Source organism: Melopsittacus undulatus, chromosome 4 (assembly GCF_012275295.1).
Source record: "Melopsittacus undulatus isolate bMelUnd1 chromosome 4, bMelUnd1.mat.Z, whole genome shotgun sequence".
Lineage (NCBI taxonomy): Eukaryota > Metazoa > Chordata > Aves > Psittaciformes > Psittaculidae > Melopsittacus > Melopsittacus undulatus.
In genome coordinates, this window is record NC_047530.1 from 90,708,474 (window position 1) to 90,732,907 (window position 24,434).

Genomic DNA, 24,434 nt, shown 5'->3' on the forward strand with positions numbered 1-24,434 from the left:
CCTAAAACTAATTTGCTTTCTTTCCCCACTTGACAGCTGAATAAATACTTTGTCCTTGCCATTTGAAAAGGGGAGCTGCAGCGAAGGGGTTTTTGTCCACTGCAGCTACAAGCACCAGCCTTCTTTCCAAATTAGGCCTAAACAAGTAGCTCAAAGTGAACACATTTATTCCACAAATGTAACCCCTTTCTGTTCACAATCAAACACGAGCAGTTTGCAACTTCTAATTTATTTGTTGTTTGCTATTATCCTTCAAGCCATTTTGGCTGCTGATTGTTTCTTGGACCTGCCAGCTATTTCACTGAACAGGGTAAGCAACTTCTATTTTGTGGGCACAGCAACATCCCTCCTTGAAAGGAGAGAGCCAGAGGTTCAAGGCATCCAAGCCATCCCTGCAGAGTGACCATCCTGCCATGACTGCTGTCAAAGCTTGTTAGACCCTACCATTTCTGCCTCCAAATTTGTTTGCTGAAACACAAGGCAGGCTACACAGTTCAGGCAAATTCAGTTCTTCTTTTGAGCAAGTATTCCAAGAGATCAGGCGTCTTACCAGCTCTGAAACAAATGCATGATTTAGGCAATTCTGCAGTTATTGGCTAAGCACTGTCAAAGTTTACCATTAGGGTAATGGATTTAACATCCAGTGTCATTTCCGTATGGATAAACTGATCTCATCGAGTACATTTGCCCATGTGTTCCCTGCATCACAGCTAATTAATATAAAGCTATTTAATAACCTCCACTTAAACACAAAAGACTATTCAGACTCTTCTGGCATCAGTAAAAGGAACAGCCTCCCAGTGTGTTACACCAGCTGTAGACAAGAGCAAAAGAAAATTTAATCAAGAGTGATCTAGAGCAAGACAGTCACAAACAAAAATCAGGCGTTACAAATGCTCTATGTGGTGACTATCACAGCTTCTTAAAGGGTTAATATTGCCATCTACCTTCAACTTCCAGGTGCTTGAGATGTGCCCTAAAGAGAACTTAGGGGATAGGGAAATCAGTATGCTGGCAGCCAGTCAGGCAAAGTGAAACAGGGAGCAGCAGAGATTCAGCATTGTCCATGCAGCAACACTGTGCCCAAAGCTGCATCTATGCCCAAAGCTGATGGAGGCACCATGTTGAATAGGAAGGAGCTATAGAAACAGACTGTTTTGAAGCAGATTCAAACATGGCATCATAAACAATTTCTGCAGATGTCTCTTTGGGTACTTAAAGAAAGTTAATTGCTCATTAGCAAAATCCAAGCAGATTAATTTCTGATGTGCAGCATTTGAGAAGAGTGATACAGTGTTTCTGCCTTCCTGGCTGATTTCTGAAGGAAGCATATGAATTGGACTCACAGGATAAACACAACCAAAGTTTCCACTCAGAACGAACAAGTGGCAGAGTTTGAAATAGCTGGGGATTTTCCTTACAATGGAGAAAGCTTTACTGCTTGTGTGGATTAATTTGAGCAATATTGCAGAGCTCATAAAATCACTAAAAGAAAAGCTATGTAAGGCTGAATGTGGACTGCACAACATTTCTGCACAGCAGAAATAAAACCACTTATTTTGACAGGTGGGAAGCCACCATCCAGAAAACTTGATTTCAGGGAACAGTGATTTTACAAAACAAGCTTTGTGGTGCATGTGACCAGCTGCCATCAGGAACCTGGACAAGAGGAAAAAGTACATCCTACTCCATGGGGAATGCAGGGCTGTGTCATCCAGGCTGTGCTCTGACAAGGGCAACATGGTATCTTCACCTATTGGTTGGGACACTCTTTACCCTGCCCTGCATGACCTTTATCACAAGCAAAGGTGAAAGAAGAGATAGATAGAATTTACTTGTGATAAGTGAAGCGTTTCTCTGCTTGTCACAAGCCAAGTTTGGAGCACCACAGCCCAGTACATGAAGGAACACTGCAAGTCCCACTGGTCTCAACTGGTTTTTAAGCAATGTATCGTACTGGAAAGATGCTCATCCAAAGAAAGTGGGAGCCTGCATACCTTTTGGTGGAACAGGTGGAGTAAAATCTGTAGAACTTCTTGTTGCTACTCATGCATATCACAAACAGTACCTTACTGCCTACGGAGTCAGTGGACAGCCCTCCATTAACATCTGACATTAACTCAACATTATCTAGCACTCAAGGACCACGCTCTCCTCCATCATACTTCAAGGTCACATAGGGACTGTACAAAATTCAGCAAAAGTAGGAACAAAAACAACACTGGGAAGCAGATATAACAGTAAGATAGCACTTGTCAGCACATGAGACAGCTCTCCATGGGTATTTCCTAAGGGAGAAGTCTGAGGAGGCATATAAGGAAAAGAAGAAACTCCCTTTGGTGAATACAGGAAGGCAAAATTTACCAAACACACCAAACCCTCTCTGGGCTGTGGGCAAGGTGAAACTGCCTCCTAATGGAGGAGAATACAACCCTCTGGACAAGGGTAAAGGGGCTATTGGACCACCCAAAGATGATCAGGACTCTCTAAAGTATGTGATGATGAATGTGCAACACAGAGGAAATTGGATTAATCCCTTGCACATACAAGGGAAGGAGCAAAGAAATAAGCTGCTGCTCTGCATTTCTCTTGTGCCCCCACACTGAACAGCTGGGGGAATTCTTCCTTATTGGAAGCAAGCAATGTGGAAAGGGCAAAACAGCCCAGCCAAAAACACAAAGCTGGCCTGTGCTGTGTTTTTGGAAGTGTGAGATGCAAAGCCCTTGAGAGCAGAATCTGTGCCTGTGAACTGAGCTGCAGCTCAGTGGATGGACCAGCATATGTGCCTTGCAGTCACCCCACAGGCACTGTCCATTGACAGATCAATCCAGTGGCAAGCTTAGAACAAGCAGACATGCCTAACAAACCAACTTTCCCGCTCCTGACAGCCATGCTGTCCTGACGCCAGACCACTTCTCCAACAATGCAAGGAAGATTTGTCCTCTTTGCACATACAGACGTCCCATGCTTTGGCACATTTACCTTCTCTCCTTTCCTACTGTCAGGCACCAGACTGGCAGATTCTATTCCTGTAACTAGCAAAAAGGCAAAATGGTCAGCAATAAGAGAGAAAAATCCCTCTCAACATTTTCCAAAATGGACTTCAAGTTGGCACTCGGGAATAAAAAAAGAAAATATCAACCCTAAAGATTAGCATCTGCTGGCAATGAGAATTAGAAGATTGATCAGCAATACTCAAGGATCATGGGCTTTGTAGACAATTATCTTTATGCTGGAGGAAGTCAGGCAGTTCTGAGAAGGTTGCAATAGGGTTGCAAGACTGGGCTGGAATGGCAAAAACACAGTATTTGTTTTTCTGCAAAGAGAGGATCACTGTCTTACTCACAGGAATGTGGAACTGGGAAAGGGGGTAACTCAGAAAAACAGTGTGAATAAGAGCACCCTCAGCCATAGAGGACTTACCCAGTTCTTCCAAAGGGGAGCTGCTGCCTTGCCTTAGCAAACTACAGAACTGTAGGAAATTCATTTCATGGTTGTCTGCTCTGGGAAAAGTCCTGACTGAATGGATTCAAAAGATAAACATTGAGGCTAGTCACAGCAAAATCATTTGGCACAGCTAAACAAACCTCAGCGTCAGGCCAAGCATCAGGCACTTGGCACCTACCTTTTCACAGGGGGGGCTGAGGCTCCTCTTCCTGTTAAGAGGCTGCATGAACTGAAAAAAAACATCCCTGGAGTGCAAGTCACGTGCTGTGGAAAACTGAAAGAAGGTATGCAAACAGATGGACGGAACCCTCAGACAGGTCTCTTGGAACAGAGATATTCCTCTACCCACATAAGAGGAAGCAACCTTCACTAAAGATTTCCCAGTGGAAGCACAGACCCCTGTAGAGAGTTCACAGATGTGGGTTATGTTACAGCACATACGTAGTTATTTGCATTGTTCCTGGCCAATTACAACCAATACAACTCACATTAAGTTAGAACAACCCATAGATTTGCTCTAAGTCTAAATTAATGGAAGGTTAGGCCTTAGGCAGCCCTGAATCCACTAATGCTTAAGGCAGCCCTGAATCCACTAATGCTTAAGTCCACCCCTTCTACCCTTAGCCAAGTGTCACTACAGGATAGCACCAAACATGAGTTAGAGGGAAAAAACATCTCTGCGCTTGGCATGCATGTGCCACGTCAGCAGAAATTTAACAGTCTCTCCTTCAAATCCATAAATCACATCTTCTTCAGTATTTCAGACAGTCATGGTCTAAAATCCCTGGATTTTTCATTCTTCTATAATTTTGCACTAACCTAAATTTCACTAGAAACACATCAGTAGCATCAAAAAGGAGGTAATGTGCAGCACTATTAGTGACCAAAGCCCTTAGACTGAACAACCTCTCACAAAGTGAAGCAGCAGAAGCCCCACTTGAGACCACTTCCAGCACCTTAGGGAGATTTCTCATTCCAGCACGTTAGGGAGATGTCTTATTCTCCACCCTGAGGCAATATAGCACAACTCTTAGCAGGAGAGCTGCACCCCAGCAACCTGAACTGCAAGCAACTCCAGCTCACATAGGAATCAAATAGAGAGCAGAGAAACATGTTTTGGGTCTGACAGCCCACCTCAGGTGAATTAAAAGTTGCTATGTAGCTTGAAAAGCACTGCAGTGATACCCCCTGCACCTACAGTCTTTCATGTGTGCACTTACACAGGATCGCACATTCTCCTGCTCCCTTTCAGATTCCTTCAAGGTTTGCCTCCATGCTCCAAAGCAGTTTATGCACACTGGACTGAAAACTGTGATTTCTAGGTTGCTACAAAAAAAGTTATGAGCCAGTCCTGAAACAGGAAAAGCGACCAGGGGCATTCCAAAGCAAGATAAAGCAAAGCAGCCTGCTGCAGATGTGGGCCTCATGCAGATCTGGTGAAGCATCTGGCTGCCTGCATTTTCACAGCATGCTCAAAAACAGCAGAGCTACTGTGCGCCAACAAACCAACTCCCCACTCTTATTAAGAGAAGGTTTAATGCAGAACTCCTGCCTAGCTTGTTTGCCAGAGAATAACATACACAAATTTGCTGTCAGAGCCTTCAGCCATTCACAGCAGCCACTGTCTCCCCTCTGATTTCACTAGAAATCCTTGGATCAAGTATACTTCCATCCCAGCTTCACTGATATGTGAAGTATTACTTTAGCTAGCAAAGATGCTCTGTAAATCCTCCCTGCCATTCATTTTTGATAGTGTGAAAGCCTCATGAAGGCCCTAAAGCCATAAGCTGAAAAAACCTCTTAGGATCAGAGGCAAAGAGAATCTGTTTTGACTGTTCTTGAAAAGCATTCTTGGCGGCAGTGAGATGCAGAGGCAGTGCCTCAGCAGCAAGTCCAGCACAGCAAGGCACTGGTGAGGGCAGCCAGACTCCCATGTGTCTTCTGGTCTGCTGGTGCCAAACCCAGAAAAGACAAACTTGCCTTTCTCACTCACAGAAGTGCCTTTCAGGACTAGAAACTGCCTCCATGATACAAAAATCAGGAAAAGGGGCAATATATCAGAAAAGTCCTCTTAATCCCTAAGCTGCCTGGAAAGATTTAAATTAAACCCATTTGAATTAAATAGGCACATTCTTTCCACAGACATTGCAAGCAAAGAAAAGCTCTTCTTCCTCTACAGCTAATGCTTCAGTAGATAAAGCAATAAGGCAAATCACCTTGCACCAGTGAACTCAACTGGATCCAAAAGAGAGGTGACACTGTGCAGTTTCACAGCCTGTGGATCTTCTTGTTTCCTATTTTGAAGCCATCCGTGTGCTCTCAGCAGCAGAGAAATCCTTAAAGCTTTGACTCAGGTTTCTTCTAAGCTAAAATTGCATTGTAAAAGCAAATATTTTTACTAAACTTAAAGAAAAAATCTATGGGAAATTTTTCAAAACTGTGAGCTTTTGGTAAAAATCTTTCATCAAAGTGATTAGGCATTGGTAAAGCTTGGCCTTGCTGAGGATAGCGCTCACTGGCAGATCTCCACGTACCAGATTCTTCTCATTATGTCTTGAACCATTGCCATATCTCTACAGGGCCAAATCCTAAGTGTATCCACTTCAACACCACTGCATGAGAACAACAGATTTTCATGGTAAACATGACATCCAAACTTGATCCTACAGAAGCAGAGACAGGGAGGTAACAAACTTTAATATTCTAAATGCTTTTATTTTAACAGTCAACCCTTACTGGTTGTAAATGCTATTTGGTCTATTCCTTTAGGCCCCAGATATCAGGAAAAACAGTAGCTCCAAAATCTGCTGAGAAGATGCTTGGAAACACTAAACTACAAGCCATCCCACTCTCAAGCAGGCTCACAGATTTTGAGGGTCTGAATAGCAACTATGGCATTTCTGCAAGCAGGAAATTAATGCAGAAAACAAGTCTGGAGCACATTCATGCTGTAAAACTAACTCAGCATAGAAATTTGTGGCAGAATCCAGACTGTCCTCAGATCACATTCCCTGCCTCTCTCTCAAGGGCCTAGAGATGGGCATAGCCATCTTTCTAAAGAAAGCCTAGAAGCAGGTAAAGGGGAAAGCTTAAAACATCTGATAGTCTCAGCGCTCACCATCCAAGGTAGAGCTTTTACGAAAGCATATCATCTTCAGTTGGATCCAGTAAAGAGCCATGTCCCCTGTCACCCATAAGCACATAGGAATCTTGTTCTTCTTCCAGAGTCTGCCAGCTGCAGATGCTCCACACAAGCTAATAGGGTATATGTCTATAAACAGCCCAACAATGCAAAATGGCACAATTTTCACCCCTCCCTCCACCCAAACAGCATTTTCTGGGGACAAGAAAGCAACACAGGAGAAGAAGAATGCCAGGCCTAATAGTGTGCTCAGAACTGCAGCTCCCAGATACGAAGAGCCTGTATGTCTGTATATACATATTAAGTACTTCCTCCACTATACAAATAATCCGATTAACAGCTTTAGGAAACTCTGAAATAATTCAAGGGTTATAATTCAAGGGGTCCCATTCATAAAGGGTTTTAGGCTCTTTCTGTACAGAGGTTGCATTCTTCCCACTAGAAATAAAAAAAGCAGAGAACAGACCTTTCTCCCAGGGAAGAATGGGTCCCAATCCCTACCACGCTGAAGTAGACTACCCTTTTACTATTCACGTGAGTGTCAAGCAAGCCCTGCAAGAAAAGAATCAACCCTCCTTGATCCTCCAGAGAGCCCCCTCACAGAGCAGGTGAACACTGTGCATGCTCCACAGAAAGCATGGCAGTCACAGGGGCTGCCCACTTGTCAGCTTATGGTTCCAGGGGCTGAAAACCAGGAGGACAAATGAAGCCAGAGATGAGAACAGGGCCAAGTGTGTGACGTGACACCACTATTCACCTGATGCAAAGCATCTTATGATGTTCCAGCTTTGCCTCAGTAAAAGGTGCCAGGAAGAGAGTAGTCTAACTGCACAGCATGAGCCATGGATCTAAGAGACCAGTGCCTGCATTATGTGATATAGATGTGGGTTACAAAACTCAGTCCATTTGCAGGTAGTGTTCTGGCACCAGTGGCAACTGAAAGAAATGTGTTAGATATGGCAATGGAAAAAGCTACCAGGGCAAAACAATACAGTCAAATACTGTCTGGCTTTGCTTCCCCAGTAGTCTCCTCATCTAACTTCAGAAACTGTCAACTAATATGGAAGAAATTAATGTTGCCTGACCCACATTCTTAGCCCTCATTTTCTGAATTACCTTTTGCTCTGAAGGAATCTACTCTTAACTACCTATGACCTGAGAATGCGCCACAGCCCAAAACATTATATGAGTGGGTTAAGTGACATGACAATGTAGGATAACAGCATTTCCAGGGAGCAATCCATAATCTGAAGAACTGAATACCCCTCCTCTGCCCAGAATTTCAGCATCAGCATGAGTTTAATCAGTTACATCAACATCAAAAGCATGCCTCTGTGTTGGATATATCATCTTTCACTCTCATCCCAACAGAAAGCTGGAGCACTGATCACCAGAACAGGACCTACACAGTGCTTAGATGATCTGAACCCAAAGTTAGGCAGTCACAAGGATACAGATGCAGCCACCAGTCCTTACAAATTATACAATATTGTATTATTTGCTGGGATGCTCGAGGGGCAGGTGAATATGATTTCAGTGATTTCTGCTTCTATCAGGCCTTTCACCCTAATTGCTAACCTAAGAGTGTAACATCAGAGAGAAAAAAGAATTTTGTCCCGACCTGCTCTGTCTTCAGTCCCTCTGGTATCTCTCAAAGCTCAGACTTCCACCAATTTCTCTTTTGCAGCATAAAGTGAACTAGAGGCAACAATACTGCAGTGAGCCCTCCAAACCCTGAAAAGCATCTCAGGCTGTTAGAGGTGGAGTCCAGTCAGAGCTCCTGAGTCAAGAAACAGCTCTGGTCCTGCACAAGACTGAGTAGACATAAGAGCCATGTACAGGGGCAACATAGGCTTTATAGGAAATAAAAACAACTGTTAGCCTATTTCAATGATAATATCACTTCAAGGGTAGTCTGTATACAAGACTGCAGTGCGTTTTATCTAGATAGCTGAAAAAAAAGGCATTATTCCATTAAGAACATACATAGCAAGAAAGGGAGGAGGACCTGGCCTTGTACACTCCCAGGGAAGTTGGGAATGCTCCATCCCTGGCAGTGTTCAAGGCCAGGTTGGACGAAGCCTTGCGTGACATGCTTTAGTGTGAGGTGTCCCTGCCTATGGCAGGGGGTTTGGATCTTGATGATCTTAAGGTCCTTTCCAACCCTAACTATTCTATGATTCTCTAAGAGTCAAAACTAATTCCAAACTGAGTGGCCCAACTTCAAACACATTTCCTTTGAAGTTTGCAGAAAGGAAGCTCCTCACAGGAAAAGATCTATGCTGAAAATCTTAAAATTTCCTCCCTCAAACAAGATAGGATTTGGATACACCAAACTATGACTTGGATTTTATTTAACAAAGCTCATACTTGGATACCACCCCCAGTCACATAACTAAGCTCTGCATGCACTGCCCTGGCTGTGGGAACAAGTGTCACAAGTGAGGGAGAAGTCCTTCCTCCCTAAGGACAAAACCAAGGTAAAGTATACACCATCCCAGGGCTGCCTTACCTGAAGTGTGTCTTGTGTTGCCATCTGAGTGCTTTGTTAAGTCAACAGTTCTGTCTATTTGAAACAGCTTCAGATCATCTTCATCTAAGGCGATATCTCCCCAAAAGGCAGCTAGAGAGAAACAAACTGCAATTAGTTTAGCTTTTATTTTGGAAGGAAAGTACAATTCCTCTGTGGCCTGTATCATAACAAAAAGGCAGTTACTCCCTGGACCAGGAAAAGGTAATATACAGGAGCTATTTAAAAGTACAGACAGAGTGATCATCAGTGGAGACCAGGTGACAGCATTTAAATTTAGACACTGTGCAGATCCCCCAGAAGAAGATGATTAGTTGGGATTCTCGTGTTACTCATTATAGGTCTGGTTCTCAACCAGGTACTGAGGTGGTGGTGATATTCTCTCTTCATTCAAGCCTACAAGAGGCACAATTGGTAGCATTTCCCTAGATAGCTCCTAGTATGAAGGAGCTAGCTAAATTGTGGCACAGATCCTGACTAAGATGTTGCATCAGCACCATCCCCAGGCTAATAATTTGCACAAGACAGGAGGACAGTGGTGAAGCACTCAAGCTCAGCAGCTTGTATCTAAAGGCTACAGTTGTCAGCCTGCAGGACCCCATACAAGGGGTTAGCACTCACAGACACCACACTGGTCTAAATCCAAGCTGAGAGCCAGCCTACTATTTCCACTTTGGTGGAGGAACACGAGTTATTTGTCCCCTTGTGGATCAGTTACCCAGATTTAAGTTTGCAGAGTATTTAATTTTGTAAAAATCTTTTGAGTTTCAGGCAGAAGCCATGACAACAAGGTAAACAAACTGATAACTCGACATTCACAGCTCAGAGAGACTGGAAATCATCCGAGTGGACAAAATTATACCCCTGAAGTATCCTGACCAAGTTGACACTGCACAGTATATAGTTACCATTTGGGGAATTTGAACAAAATAAACACAGGCAATGAGGCAGTTGACCAAGCAGAACAGATCTTTCAGAGATAACAAACAGGTTACAAACAGAGCTGTTCAAACTCACACAAGAAGCCTGTTTAGGCTGATGAAAAAATGAAGAAACAGAGCAAATTAGTGGTACAGTTCAAGAGAAGTCAGTAAGTCATACAAGGAGCAACACTGATTCACTGTCTACAACAGTGACCAGATTTGATGGAATCCTTTTGTTCTTCTCTTGTTAAGTCAACAACATTTACACTGCTTGGGGAGGTTAGGGAGTGGAAACATCTAATTTCTACAGAACATACTTTGATTAGCATCACTGATCAAAGTATGTTTGGCCTGAGAAACCAGTGGGGCTTGCTGATCATCTCACTTTTACTGCCAAGACCAAATGAAATATGGACCTTTGCCTGAATATCAGAAGCCTGCAGTCAGATCTGTACCAACTGAATGCTAAAGGTTAACTCTGAGTTTTTTCTGATACAACATGGCACTGCTTCTGATGCAGCACTTGTCTCCTCAATTCTGCATCTCAGCACCTCAGTCAGCAAAATAGCATTTGCCAATGTTTGGGACATGGGAAAAGCAAGAAATCATTGCCTGCTGCTGGGCACATCCCAGCTGCCATACACTGCCCCAGCCAAGAGCTGCTACAAGCAGCAGAGCCCTGGCATGAGCAGAGTGGGATTCGGCTGTTTCCCCCTTTCACTGGGGCAAAGCTGTCTCCCTCTGGTTAACTGGCCACTGCAGAGGAATGGAAGAAAGCCTCAAAGGAGGCTGGCTCTGGCTTTGTGTCTTAGTCTCCTTAACAGTGCTACCAAAACCCTGAGTAGAGAACTATGGCAACAGCTCCAGAAGACAACACAGTTAGTTCAGGCAAACCTATCCACAGACTGACATCAATTATAACTAGAAAAGAGCTTCTGTTTGCTACACAAACACAGAACTCAGGCTCTCCCCTACTTCTCAGCAATTCAAACCAAGCCGTCACACAGAAGATAGGAGAATCCAAAATATTGTCAGATATTTTGTCTGACATAATCTAATATATTGTCAGCTAACAAACCTATCAACATGGCCAAAACATCCCAAGCTGATTTGGAATGTCCAGGGATAAAAAGCAGAGACATAAGCTCCTGTAACTGTAATTTGAAGACAAGACATTTTATCCGTCCAGAGAAACTACTTGCTCAGGACAATGTAGTAGCCAAGGGCAGAGATGCAAACAGCATCCCATGCCATCTGATTCCCTCCACAGCCACATTTGGTAAGTCACTACTATACTGGCCAACTGAATGTACAATCACTACCCTCCTGCCAAACCTACTGTCTCATTTTGCTCCAAAAAACTAATTACCACCACCTTGGGCTACCAGCAACTCTTTTCCATTAGTACCACACAGATTGTTTCTCAGGGGAAGGTAGCCCATGCCAAAGCACAGCTTTCAGGGAAAGCCTGCAGCATGGATTTACATCAACAAACTTCTTACATTTTCCTTCCCAATGGAAAGCAGCAGCTTTCTCCCAGCCCTAGCAAAGGAATCTCTTTCTGTTACAAAGCCATACATCATCCTGAAATATGGCTCACTACAAAAGCTGAATTTCCCTAGCATTTATTTCCAGCTCTCTGCAGTCCCAGCATGCTCCAGGGGAACCACGATTTATCACAGTCCCCAACCAGCTGAACAACTTCCCTCACTGGAAGTCCCGGCTGAGAATGCTGCACTACAACTTCTCCTATGCTGTCAAAGGCTCCTTCCTAAAGGCAAACAAGCCTGAAAGATGCTTGCTTCCACCCCAAGGGAGCCGTCCCACAGGAAAGCCCAAGTACTTTATTTTAAAGGGTCACAAGTTCAGACACTGCTGGCAAATGAAGCATCTCAAAACATCCCTTCTGATTTCCTTTACCAGGTTCTCCTTTTTAATTTAATGTGGGACAATTTCCAAAAAAGAAAACAAAAACAAACAAAAAACATTAAAATGTGCAGGCTAACAAACTTGGAAACCAGTATTTCTCTTGGCAGAGAGCTCTGCAATGTACAGCCAGGTGCAAACTCTTAACACTCAGTGCAACAGCATGCCAACCTTTCTTTAAGAAGATGCATTAATTGCTCTCGACAGAAAGAACAGAGCAGCTCTTACTGAGGTGGATGAAGCCAATGTGAGAGTTTGCTTCTACCCTGGGCTAGTTACCTGCACCAACTACCCCAAATGTTTAACCTCACCACCTCCCAGCACATGCAACCGGACAGCATTTGTCTGTTGGGGCAAAGGGGAAGGACAACTATGTTTAACAAACAAGTCCAGCACTCAAATGAAAAAAGCAGCCTGGCAAGCTGTCTCCATTTTCAGCATGTTTCTCCCCCAGGAAAACAGTCCACATGCTGGTGTCCACATTGCATGCTGAGCACAGAGGTACCTGGAAGGTACAGCAGGTGGCACTGGGAAAGGAGAACATCTCTCTCTAGGCAGGTAACAGGTTGAACAGTTTCTCCAGGTGCTTCACTCACAACCACAGAGTCTAAGCCCAGCAATGCCTTCTCAGTCCACATTTTCCACAGTAACCTGGGGGGTTCTCTGTCAGGCTCCCACTCCAAAGCAATGTGACAGCCCAAAGTGTCTTCTTTCTAAAATCTTCATCACTCTTCCCTACAAATCATCTCCATCCTGCTTTTCCCTCAACACCCCCAAGCAATTCCCCTCTCCCATTCCCTGCTTGTGTTTTCTTTTTTCTCTAGTTCTGAGTAGCACAACATGATTTCATGGTTTCAGGGGAGAAAAATAACTTTGCTGACTCTTACAATAACTCAGTACAGAAGGGTTCACAACAGTTTAAGATACCCTTTTCCTGTTAAAAGCGTGTTTCATCCAGGCCTTTTCACAAAATTCTTGTTGTTCTTTCTATTTTTATTTCCCAAAGACAAGTAGGAGGAAAAAAAGTCACCAAGAAAAGCTTCCGGCATTCAGCCAGAAAGCTGAATAATGTTCCTAAAAATACATCTCAAAACAAAATGCAATATTGTGATTTGCTACAAACAGGCTGATCTCTAACACTGCAAGACAAATACCTGGGGATGGGTGTCCACCCTCACTGCAGTCAGCTCTAACTTTATACAAGTACATGAGTTTATACAAATTATACTCTCCTTGGCAGAAGAATATAACTCCATGCTTGAGAAACGTCACCAGACGTCTGTGTTTGAACTGATCTCTAGCCACCAAGCTGGAACAAAACTTTCACCTGCCATAGCCCCTTGCCAGGAAGTCCCCATTCCTGCACCAGAGCATCAGTATAGGCCATAGGTACACCCTGATGACAGGGATCAGGAATGCAGTCACCCTCTGGATGTTACGGAAGACCACTGCAATTTTCCCTCTAGCATCAATGAGGACATCTGTGACAGATTCACAGAAAAAGAGACCTTGGAAACAGGAATACCCTGCCTTCCAGGAGAGGTCCCTCCATTCCACCCAACCTCAAACACAGACTCTTTCACCAGCTGAAGCTTTTATTAAGAAATGGCAGGGTTTAGATGCTGAATGGGTTCTGAACCTATATTGAGGACTGTGCCTTCTAACTTTAGCCAAAGGAGCTCTCTTTTTGTAGGGCCAGAGCCACATGGTGTATGTTATCAGCTCGAGGGTCTCATCTGAACTTGCAGCCAGCTGGCACAGCTTACACTGACAGACTTCATTTCAGTTCTTCCAGCATAGTTTTAACACAGTTTTGCTGGCAGGACTTTACTCTTGTTCAGCAGGTTTCCCACAGTGCAGCACAGCAATGAGCATGGAAACCAAATAGCAGTGTGAATCTAAGCAGATGCTGCAGGCTCGTTTCATCAATACTCACAATTCAAACTTAAGTTTTCGTAGCATTCACAACCTCTGTGTGTAGATTCTAGCTGGGTTCCAAAGCAGGGATGCCTCAGGACTATTTATGCCAGCCCAAAATATCCAAGGAAGAATCACTTGCGACAGTTAACCTTGGCACCTCCAATTCTGTGAGCATCAACAGATGTCACTTTCAGACAACCCAGGGGGCCTGCCTGTGTCTGCCTGACACAGGCTCAGCTGTGTCACCCAACTCATGAGCTACACTGGTTGTTTATGGCTCACAGTGCAGCTGAAGGATGTACTCTAACCCCATCCACAAGATCAATCACACCTGTATTTGTAAGGGACAATGTCCATGCCCACTCATATCTATCTCTGCTCTCCACCATCTGCATTACTGAAAGATCCTAGGGCACCAGCTCCTCTTGTTCTAGAGTTGGTTCCACATCCAAATGACATAAGGGAAAACCAATGTCCCGCCTTAGCAGCATGAGCAGTGGGCATATGCAGTGCTGGGCATATGCAGAGACAGGTAGGCAATGATGAGTGCCACCTCCTGGCAAACAACAATATGACTATTCATGCATTGGCAAAAACACCGAAGCTGTTTTTGAGCGTTTGCTGATGCTTCCCAACCTGACAGGCTAGAGCACTGGGAAATTTAATTTTCAGGGCTGTCCACGCTTTCATTAGAGCTAACACTCTGCAGTCTAACAATAAATAAATAAATCAACAGATCAAAGTGCATTCCCAGCACCTCCATATTTCATTTTTCTTCACAGGAAGACAGGTCTGCTGCTGTTGCTCATCCGCCTGCTGGCACAGGAGCCTACAGAACAATATTCTGAACTATGCTAAGAAAGATTTATACCTTGAAGAAAAAACTCAACACATTCCTTTGCGCTAAGTAACAACTGTGTCAGAGGGGAGAGAAAAAAATCAAAACAAGGCAGAAACCAGTAAAGAAGAGAAAGAAAATATCCCAAACCAATCCTTCTAAAATAGGGGCCAGACCCTGAGCATCGAACCCTCAAACCAAAGGGGGCTGGGAAATGAGCAGCAGCAATGAATTAAAGAAAAGCATTAAGAACACCACATTCAGTCATTATTTTAATTTGAATCAGTTTGTTTCTCCTCGGTAGGAATGATCAAAAGTTTTCTACTGGCCAGCTCTGGGGATAAACTGGCTTGAAGGCTCTGCCGGTAAACCCCTCCACACAGCTAGGGCATCTGGAGCCAGAGCTGGTGTCTGGTATCAGCAGGATTTCCGTGCAGTGGGAACTCAGCAATTCAATTTTCAGTGGGCAGGAGTTCCCCTGCTCAGGGAGCACGTTTCATTTCAGAAACAAGTCTCAGTTTGTGGAGGAATGTCTGTGAAGGTGGTCCACTTCTAAGTTCAACAGATATTTCAAAACCATCAAAACCTGCTGGGAATCACAGTCTGTATCCCTGTTCAGACTTCTGCAGAAAGCAGAATTGCCTAAATTATTCTGTGTAGTGCTCCCACCTCTAGCACCTCTTGGGAAGCTACCTGCAAGAGACCAAATTAGGCCAGAAACTCTGATTTATGTTCAATGAATTTCCTTTCCTGGAAGGTGAGGATGCAGGAACAAATGCATACTACGGGCTTGAGTTTGTCCAAAGCTGCAAACATGCATGTGAGCCTACACAATGACCAACTTTAAGGAATGATAGATGTTCTCCCTTGGCTGAATGCCATGTTATTTTAAACAAGAACTGAACAATTCCATGGTATGGATTATAGTGCCTGCCATAAATAGAAGGATCTTCTAATTTTAATATTCATTACTGCTGCTGGTTTCTTCTTCACTTAAGGTCTTTATCTTTTCTGTATTGATATAAGAGCCACTCCAGTCTAGTGACCTATGAATCCACTCCTGGTACGATGAGCAATGCAGAAGGGCACATATGAATACATAGAACTGGAAATCCATGCCACAAGCAGCAAAGCAGCTCCCTCTATGGGCTCTTAAATGGTTAAACACCTGCCTCTCCGTAAGAAAGCACCGCAGGGGGATAAGTGCTGCCCAATACTTCAGATCACGTTACATCTTACACCTTAACCTTAGGATTTAGAATGCTACACCCCTGTAACGTGGTGTGCAAAACTCAAGAGACTGGCTTACCCCCTCCTGTTTCCATGCAAAGTAAATTGAGCTATGTGAGCTTCATAACATTTTTGCTCTCTCTGCTTTCTGCTCTACTTGACAGTGCATGTCATGCTCTACTTGACAGTTCCATGGCAATGCTGATACCAAATAGGGCTTTGGCTGTGCGTCTCTGACTTGCTCTCTGTTGAAGCTATACACTGTCTGCAGAGTGCCTCTTGGCCACATTTTACATGTAGGCAGGAAACAGACTTTAGGAAGAGGCTATCATGGACATACAGATGTAGTTTGATCTCTACTCCCCAACATAGACATGCACAGAGTGAACCCACAGGCAGTTAAATTCACTTGGAGACCTCACTCCTGCACAAGAGAAACCAAGCTCTGTAACTCTTCTTCCTATTCTTCTGCCCAGGCAGTCCTGGCCCCCTTCTGATGCCTGAGGGTCACAGGAATCTTTCCCATCTCCTGTACAACTCCACCACGGCCACAGGTGCTCCATCCTGCTGAGGAGGGGGCTTAATTTCAGCACCTTCTTTTCTCACAAGTCAGGAAGGGCTTTTAGATCCAGCTTATTCCCAAGTGCAGGCAGCATGCCCTCATCTCATGCCACCATGCCACCACTTCAAACTTGGATCCTTCCTCTGCAATTTTACCAGCTCAGCATTACTTCCCTCTACCCTGGTGTATAGCTCTTAATTGGATACCACCCTATCCCACCCTTGTCTGGACAACTCTTCATTTACTATTGCTTAATGGTTAAGGAAGCAGTCTGCACGTAAGGTAGGCCAGGAAAAACATCACGTTTTACTGCACTGAGGTAGTGGACTAGGAAGCAACAATCTCTCTGTAGAGCATCCAGGGATGATGAGAAAGCACACATTTTCTGTGTTTAGCTACATACATTTGTAAGCTGAGCAACTGACACCTTCCTAGCCTGTTTAAAAGAGTGCAGAGAAATGCTTTTAAATAGGGCTAATGTTCATAAGACAGTTTGCTCTCCAAGTTATGCAAAGTTCAGAGCCATGCAGAAGAAAAGGCAACAGTGACACGGAACAGATCTGATACCTTTCCTTTAAGCCAACAGCCTAGCAAGTTACCCTTGCTAAAAACAAAACAAAACAAAAACCAAACCCTTGATTTGCCAGCTTCACATAATTTAAACAACTCAAACATTGTTTCTTCCATCCTAGCAGGTTTAAGAACTACCAAACCCAGTACAAACTGTGACCACTTTCTGCTCTCCTTGGTCCAGTGAATTACAATTGATTTTTAGGAACATCTAGTGCTGGCTTTTCATCAAGAGACTGTTACACATACATGTATTTTTCAAACAAAGAATTTATTTACTGCAGTATCCCAAAGCCAAGAGTGTCCTGGTTTCAGCTGGGATAGAGTTAATTTTCTTCCTAGTACCTGGCAAAGTACTGTGTTTTGGATTTAGTATAAGAATGCTGATAACACACTGATGTTTTAGTTGTTGCTAAGTAGTGCTTACTCTAAGTTGAGGACATTTCAGTGTCTCATGTTCTGCCAGTGAGGAGGTGCAGAAGAAGCTGGGAGGGAGCAAAGCAAGGACAGCAGACCCAAACTAGCCAAAAGGATACTCCATACCACAGGACATCATGCTCAGTGTATAAACTGGAGGGAGTTCACAGAACCATAGAATGGTTAGGGTTGGAAGGGACCTTAAAGATCACTTAGTTCCAATGCCTCTGCCATGGGCAGGGACACCTTCCTCTAAACCAGGCTGCTCAAATCCCCATCCAATTTGGCCTTGAATTCTGCCAGGGATGGGGCAGTGAGAATTGGCCAGGAGGGACCAACTGCTACTTGGGAACAGGCTGTGCATCAGTCAGAGGGCGGTGAGCAACTGTATGGTGCATCACTTGGTTTTTTATTGGGTTTTATTCCTTTCTCTCTTTTTCCTCTTCATTAAAATTGTTATTATAATATTTTAATTTATTTCAATTATAATACTGTGCTTATCTCAAACCACAGATTTTACCTTTTTCTGATTCTCATTTCCATCCCAGCAGAGGGTGAGTGAGCAACCCCAGTTGCTAGCTAGGTCTAAAACTCAGTAAGTGCTGTCAGCCATCACAGCAATAGTGCACAACAAACACAAGTCAGGTATGGCCATGATGCTTATATTGTTGATAAAGACTGGAGATGATGCATCCAATTAATCCAAAGCTTCATCCTGCTTTACATCTCCCAGCCCTGCAGTAGTGAGCATATTTAGTAATTTATTATCAATATCAACAGAAGAAACAAGCTTCCAGGACTGCCAGATCTTGGACCACTGGGCAGACAGCAGAGCTTTCCCCTCACAACAGTATAGCATGTAGACATTCCCTTTTGCACCATAAAGTGTTTAAACACCTTTAGAAAGGACTGTCACAGCTCCTTTTCAGAAGGACAAGAGCAGAAAGCTTCATATTCAGCCAGGGTTAAGTGAAGCTCTGGCATCAAACCAAGGAAAGATCTTCAAGGGAAAATTTGGGAGGAAATGCTCTAGTTATAGAGGTATAGATGTATAGAGGTAGAACCTGACAGGTTGAGCTTAGAGGAGCTGTCTTCTGAAACTCCATCACAAAGGCAAAGCCCTGATGTCTCCAAAGCCTGCCGCAGAGAGAGAAAGTAATTCACAAGAGCCCCAAAAAGCAGCTGGTGCAAGCAGGAAAAGCCTTTCTCAAAGATAGCACTGATCAGGTGTATCTTTTCATGAAAAGCACAGAAGGAACACAGACAGCAGCTGGATCATGATGCAGTGAAATGGGAGACACATGCAATTCTCTCCCTGTTTGACAGTTAGCAAGTGGTCCAAACAAGCTGTGCCTCCTATAGCTTTTGTCACACCCCACTCAAATTTGACTAAGTAAAGGCAGCAGACAGAGATGAAAGACCCAGCCACCAGCTATCTCTATACCCTTCCAACACCTTCATCTTGCAATATGTATGTACCTTGCAGTGCGTATACCTCTCAACCTCAGAAGACAGAATCAGGAAACAAAACCAAAAGCAGATAAAAACATATTGTATTCTGAATTTAAGTTACAGGACCCACAGATAGCACAGTGGAACTGCTTGACAGAGGCAGCACCTTCTCTAAGTGCCTATGAAGTGATCCTTCTTAGCTCAACCTGCAAGGCTGCAGCACTGGCTTGGAAATCCAGTAGTGCTTCAGCTGCCCTTTAAGAGCAGGAGATGGCAAGGTTCTGGGTAATGAAATCCAAGAATGCCTTTGTCAATTAATTATGGAGAAAGCTGTACCATGCAAACCCCATCACACACCCTCCATCATTTCTGCTGCTCAATATAACTTTAATTAATCTTTCCTTTGGCAATTTGAAGGAAGGGTGAGCACGCTGCAAACACCTACTGAGTATTAAATTGACTTCCTGTTTTATAGTCCTCTTTCCCTCCCTATTGGCCCAGCAGTGATTTGTAGCTCTTCACTCAGAGGCATTTCTTCCACGCTAATATAATCCAAAGCCCCAAGCAACAATCGCATCCAGAAAAGTAACACTTTGCACAGGCGATTGCTTCAGCCCAGCTTCTGCCAGCTCAGGGTAGATTCTCCCCTGCCCCCCTTTCTCCCACCACCACAGCAATCACCTTATCTCCATACCTTCAGCATTTTTGCCTTAAGAATTGGCAACACTTCTGTCCTAAGTAACTAAGTATTCAGGTTGCTGTAGTTTTCTGCCTGCCATTTGCAGTAGTGCATCTTAATTACCAAAGCACTAGTGCAAAGCCTATTCTGCTCATAAACATGACCCCCTGGCTGAGGTACCAGGCGGGTCCTGTACTGTCTCAGGCATTCAGGTACTTATTCAACACTGCTATCATGGTACTATGGGTTAGGAGATCTTGATCTAAAACATCACATCCCCCTCAGCAGATATTCCACAAGAGACGCTTTAGGAACCTTATAGTCACCAGCTTCAGTCTTCTGGGAGGAGAAAATCCAGGTCAGACCTTCTCCTCAGGTAATTCTGATACCATGGGACTTGTCCCGTATTTATTCCTCAAAACTAAGTTGAGGATAAGAACCTTAGAGATGACAGAAGAAAATTTATGACTAAAACTGCACTAACCCTAAACTTCATTTGGAACGGTTCAGTACCTAAGCACTGTCCCACCACTGAGGACATTTCACCAGTTGCACCACAATGCAAAGCAATCATTATACCTTATTTTATTTTATCATCTGGGGAGGGATGTTCTTCCTTCAGGTGGTATGACACAATAGGTGTCAAAACTTCACTGTTCTCACCCCAAGCACTGCAGCAGAAGAATGGGTGACCCCAAACAGAGAGGCAAGCAAATCACTGCCACCTGCCCACCCACAGAATAAGTAGGGTCATAGCAAAAATGAACACAAGCGGAACCATTAACTGAGCTGCATCCTCAAAGAAGGAAGGTAACAACCCAGGCCTGCTTGGAGCAAACTTCAAGGAAAACTGACAATTTAAGACCACATGGTCCTAGATGAAAGGGGGTAGCTCATGATAGATCACATCTATTCAAGGGCCAGACAAGGAAAGCAAACACAGGCTCATTTTACTTATTGTTCCTTATCCGCCAACACCAGGAGAGGAATGTTGCAGCACTGTTGGAAGAGAGAAAAGAAATGGACAGCAGGCAGGAAAGAAACGGGAGCTATTTACGGAGGATAGATAATTTGAGCTGTTTACAGACTTCCCCTCTGAGAGCTTGAGGATGGGAGGGTGGCAGGGAAGTGGTTTCAGCTATTAAAAATACAACGTGAGAATCCATTAATTTTCCATAGAAACAATGTCGTCATAGAAGCGAGACAAATCCGATCAGTCATGCAAATGTGCTGATGTTAAATTCTCAGGCCTGGGTGGGGAATTTGGGTTGCCAAAAACACAACAATGAAGAGATCAGAATGAGATTAGCAGACAGAGAGGCTGCAGCACTGAGTGGCATGGGGGGGGCATGGGCTGTGACCAAAGGCACCCCCAGACTATAGTGGGGTTTGCGCCCTAAACCAGGAATAGGTGTCCCACCAGAACAGACAGAAAAAAATGCCGTCCTTGCATGAGATCTCAGGAACTGGGCAAACACCACATTCCTGCTCTGCAAACCAGTAGGGACCTTCACTGACAACTGAGCTCACTCCAGGGAATGAAAATCTCAGCACCCCACAGGACTGCAGCCCTCACTAGGTGCAAAATCACAGTGTCAAGGAAAAGCAAGAGGTCATAGCAGAGAAAACAGCAGACAAGTGTGTCTCATAGCACAACGCAGCAAAGCAGAAGGCAAGATAAGCTAGAAGAGAAACCAAGGAGGAAGCAGGCTTGCACCAGCAGTGTCCCAGGGACGTGCTGAACCATGATGCAGTCCGAAACATTGCATTTGTGTTTTTTTAATAAGGGGCAAAATATGAAAAAGCATTTCTCCCCTCTCAACTAAAAGAAACAACACAACAGCAAAACCAACAACCGAACACACAACAAAAGGAGACCAGCAGATTTTATCTCCTTTCCTTCCTCTTCCTTCTAAAAATCAAACTTTACAAACATGCCCCAGGGAAGATAATACACACAGAAAATTATAGCAGCATCCCGAACAGGAGGAGTGGAAACCACTCACCCTGACAGCAGAGCGCAGCCCTTCCTTGCAACGAATCCAGCCACCACCCTGGACTGGCCTCACCACAAGCATTTAGGAGTTAAAAATAACCTTGCAAAACGAAGTGCTCCACCCCCTACAGCACACAAAACTTTACTAGAGTAAGCCTGTGGCAAGGATGCTTCCGGGTAAGGCTCAAGGCAGGCAAACATGGTTCAAAGAAACTTTTGAACAAAACAAAACAAAAAGAAGAGGTCAAAGCAAATCCCAAGAGATGTTTCACCCAGTTTTGTCCATATGCCAAAATATCAGTGTTAGTCACTACAAACAGCTGTCCAGCTCTCCTTTTAAGTTTGGTTTTACACTTGAAGACTTCGATGTTACAGTAACCGGAATCCTCTCTGCACAAGATCTACCTTTGCTTGTGGGGCAGCTGCTGGTGCTTGAAAGCCTAAGAAAGGCTCAGCCTATTGGTGTCTGAGAAGTGGCACTCACACCTGCACTGTGCACCTCAGGGAAACTTGCTAGGGAAACCATCAACTTGCCCAGAAACAGGCATTTGCCAAGTAACTCACCTGGGTCACAGAAACCCAGTCTCTAGTGCCATGTAACCCAAAGAGGTGGCTTTCCCAGAAGGGAATAATCCTGCAGGCTACAGCAATGCTCCAGATGGGAAGTGTGCTGCTAGCTCAGCACAACACAGTCCACAGCACGGGCTTCTGCAAGGCCACCTAGTTCAGGGAAACAACTACAGTCCCCTAAACCACTCCATGCACCTCTGGTCATTCCCTGCCTCTTTTAAACTCCTACAGGGAAGTTTGGAAAAACAGTTACTGCCTTTTCTCATCATTTGTATAGAGTAAACAGGGTCTTCTGCTTCCCCTTCTGCAGCTCATAAGCCTTGTCAGCAGCCTGTTGAAATACCTTCCTGGATTTGCACCTTTAGACACATGGCAGAGGGTCCAGCCAGCCAGCCTGCCCCAGCAGACACTCAGGTCTGTCTCATGATGATGAGCATTACAAGACTGTGAGCAGCACACCCACATACAAATGTCTTCTCAGACAGCCCCATGTGGAATATAAATCACAGTTCTGCCCTTGGAGAGATTCACATCCTGCCATGACCTTCCCTTAGTTGGTTCCTTCTGAAGTCCCAAAACCTCTTCTGTTCCTCAGCCCTATCAGCAATGCTCCCAGCACTCTGCTTTCACTGCTTCCTCACCCTTTTCTGAACCCCATTGCCATAAATTCTCTGCTCTTGTCTTTCAGTGATTCTGTCCTATATCAGCTAAACTCAGTCACCCAAAGATCTACAACACCCATCACTGCAGTCTCAGTAACTCCCACCCTGGTCTATCCCATTGCAGTTGGCACATGTAAAGTCAATGCTCGCAATATTTAAGGCCATTTTTTATTGTCCCAGCCATACACACCACTGTGAGCATCTAAGACTGTGCAGCAACACAGTCATAACAGTCAACAAAGCTCCACAAGGATTTAAAGTTCAAAGGCAGTCACAGCTCCAGTTACAAAGACATCAGCTTCAGATACAATTTCTCCCTATGTAGAACTGGTCTCAAGATTCACACCCAAAAGACACAGCAGTCACAATGTTCTGCTTTCTTCAACAAGATCTCATTACTCTCTATTTACTAAGATTGCTCAGAAAGGTGTAGCAATGGTGTCTGATCAGACTGCAGAGCTTTAGTGTTGATACACTACCATAAAAGTGAAAAACAGTAGCAGGAGAGCAATGGACCTACAGTCTTCTGTTTATACTAATGATCCTGCATTGGCATTGAGCAATCAGGAAAGCAGTGAAGGGTTAAGTGTCATTACAGCCGTTCATTTTATTTATATAGTAGGTGCCCATGAGAAGTTGGTCTTTATCAACACACATCCTTCAACATTCTGGTTCTCGGTTTCGCTTCAAGCACTTAAATACATCTGGATGAGGACATGCTCCCCACTTCATAAGCAAGCCAGCTGCACCATTCACTTGCTCAAACACCAATGACAAAAGCCTGCTCAAGAATATGCATCTGTTTCACGTATGGCTCATACAGCTAATTTAAACAGTTTCCATATGTTGCCAAAAAACTGTGACCAAATGCCACTTGCAAATAAATGGAGAGATTGTCTGGCTTACACAGAGAAGTTTCATCACGCAGCTCAGAGCAACAGCTCTTTTGTTCCCAGGTCTGCCTGTGCTTCCCCAGTCCCTTCTGCAGTCAGATGCTGCTGACCAGTCCAAACACTGCCTCCTCCCAGGACTGAACAACCACAGCAACATGCTTTATGGACCACAATGAGCAGTCCTTGGAAAAGACTGTAATGAACACCCCAATATGTGAAGGTCATAGAATCATAGAGTAGTTTGGGTTGTAAGGGACCTTTAAAGGTCATCTAGTCCAATGCCCTGCAGTAAGCAGCGACATCTTCAATTAGACCTGGTGGCTCACAGCCCTGTCAAGCCTGATCTGAAATGTTTTTAGGGATGGGGCATCTACCACCTCTCTGGGCAACTTGTTCAGTGTCTCACTACCATCTGTCAGGTCAAGCAGTGCAACCAGCTGGTTGCAGAGAAGTTACTTATTCATAGGACAGGCATGCTTTTTGCTCAGGCCTCATCCAGACATTGCCATTGGGCACTAGGCTGGAGCTGTTAGAACTCCTGAAAGCACAAATGAAGCTCTGGAGCACCATGTAAGCTATAATTTAATGTTTCCACATTTTCTGAAGCATCTGAAATTAGCATCTCACTTTTAATGCACCCATTGTGGCTTCCTGCTCAGTTCCAGCCTGGCAAGAGG

At 44.3% G+C, this 24,434-nt stretch overlaps 1 protein-coding gene across 1 annotated transcript in view; it reads right to left on the reverse strand.

The window, feature by feature from the left end:
• Nucleotides 1–24,434, reverse strand: part of TLL2 (tolloid like 2) — a 94,233-nt gene that overhangs the window by 50,850 nt on the left and 18,949 nt on the right. The window contains exon 2 of the mRNA XM_034061340.1: nucleotides 9,102–9,212. Coding sequence (XP_033917231.1) covers nucleotides 9,102–9,212 — 111 coding nt within the window. The remainder of the gene's footprint in view (nucleotides 1–9,101; nucleotides 9,213–24,434) is intronic.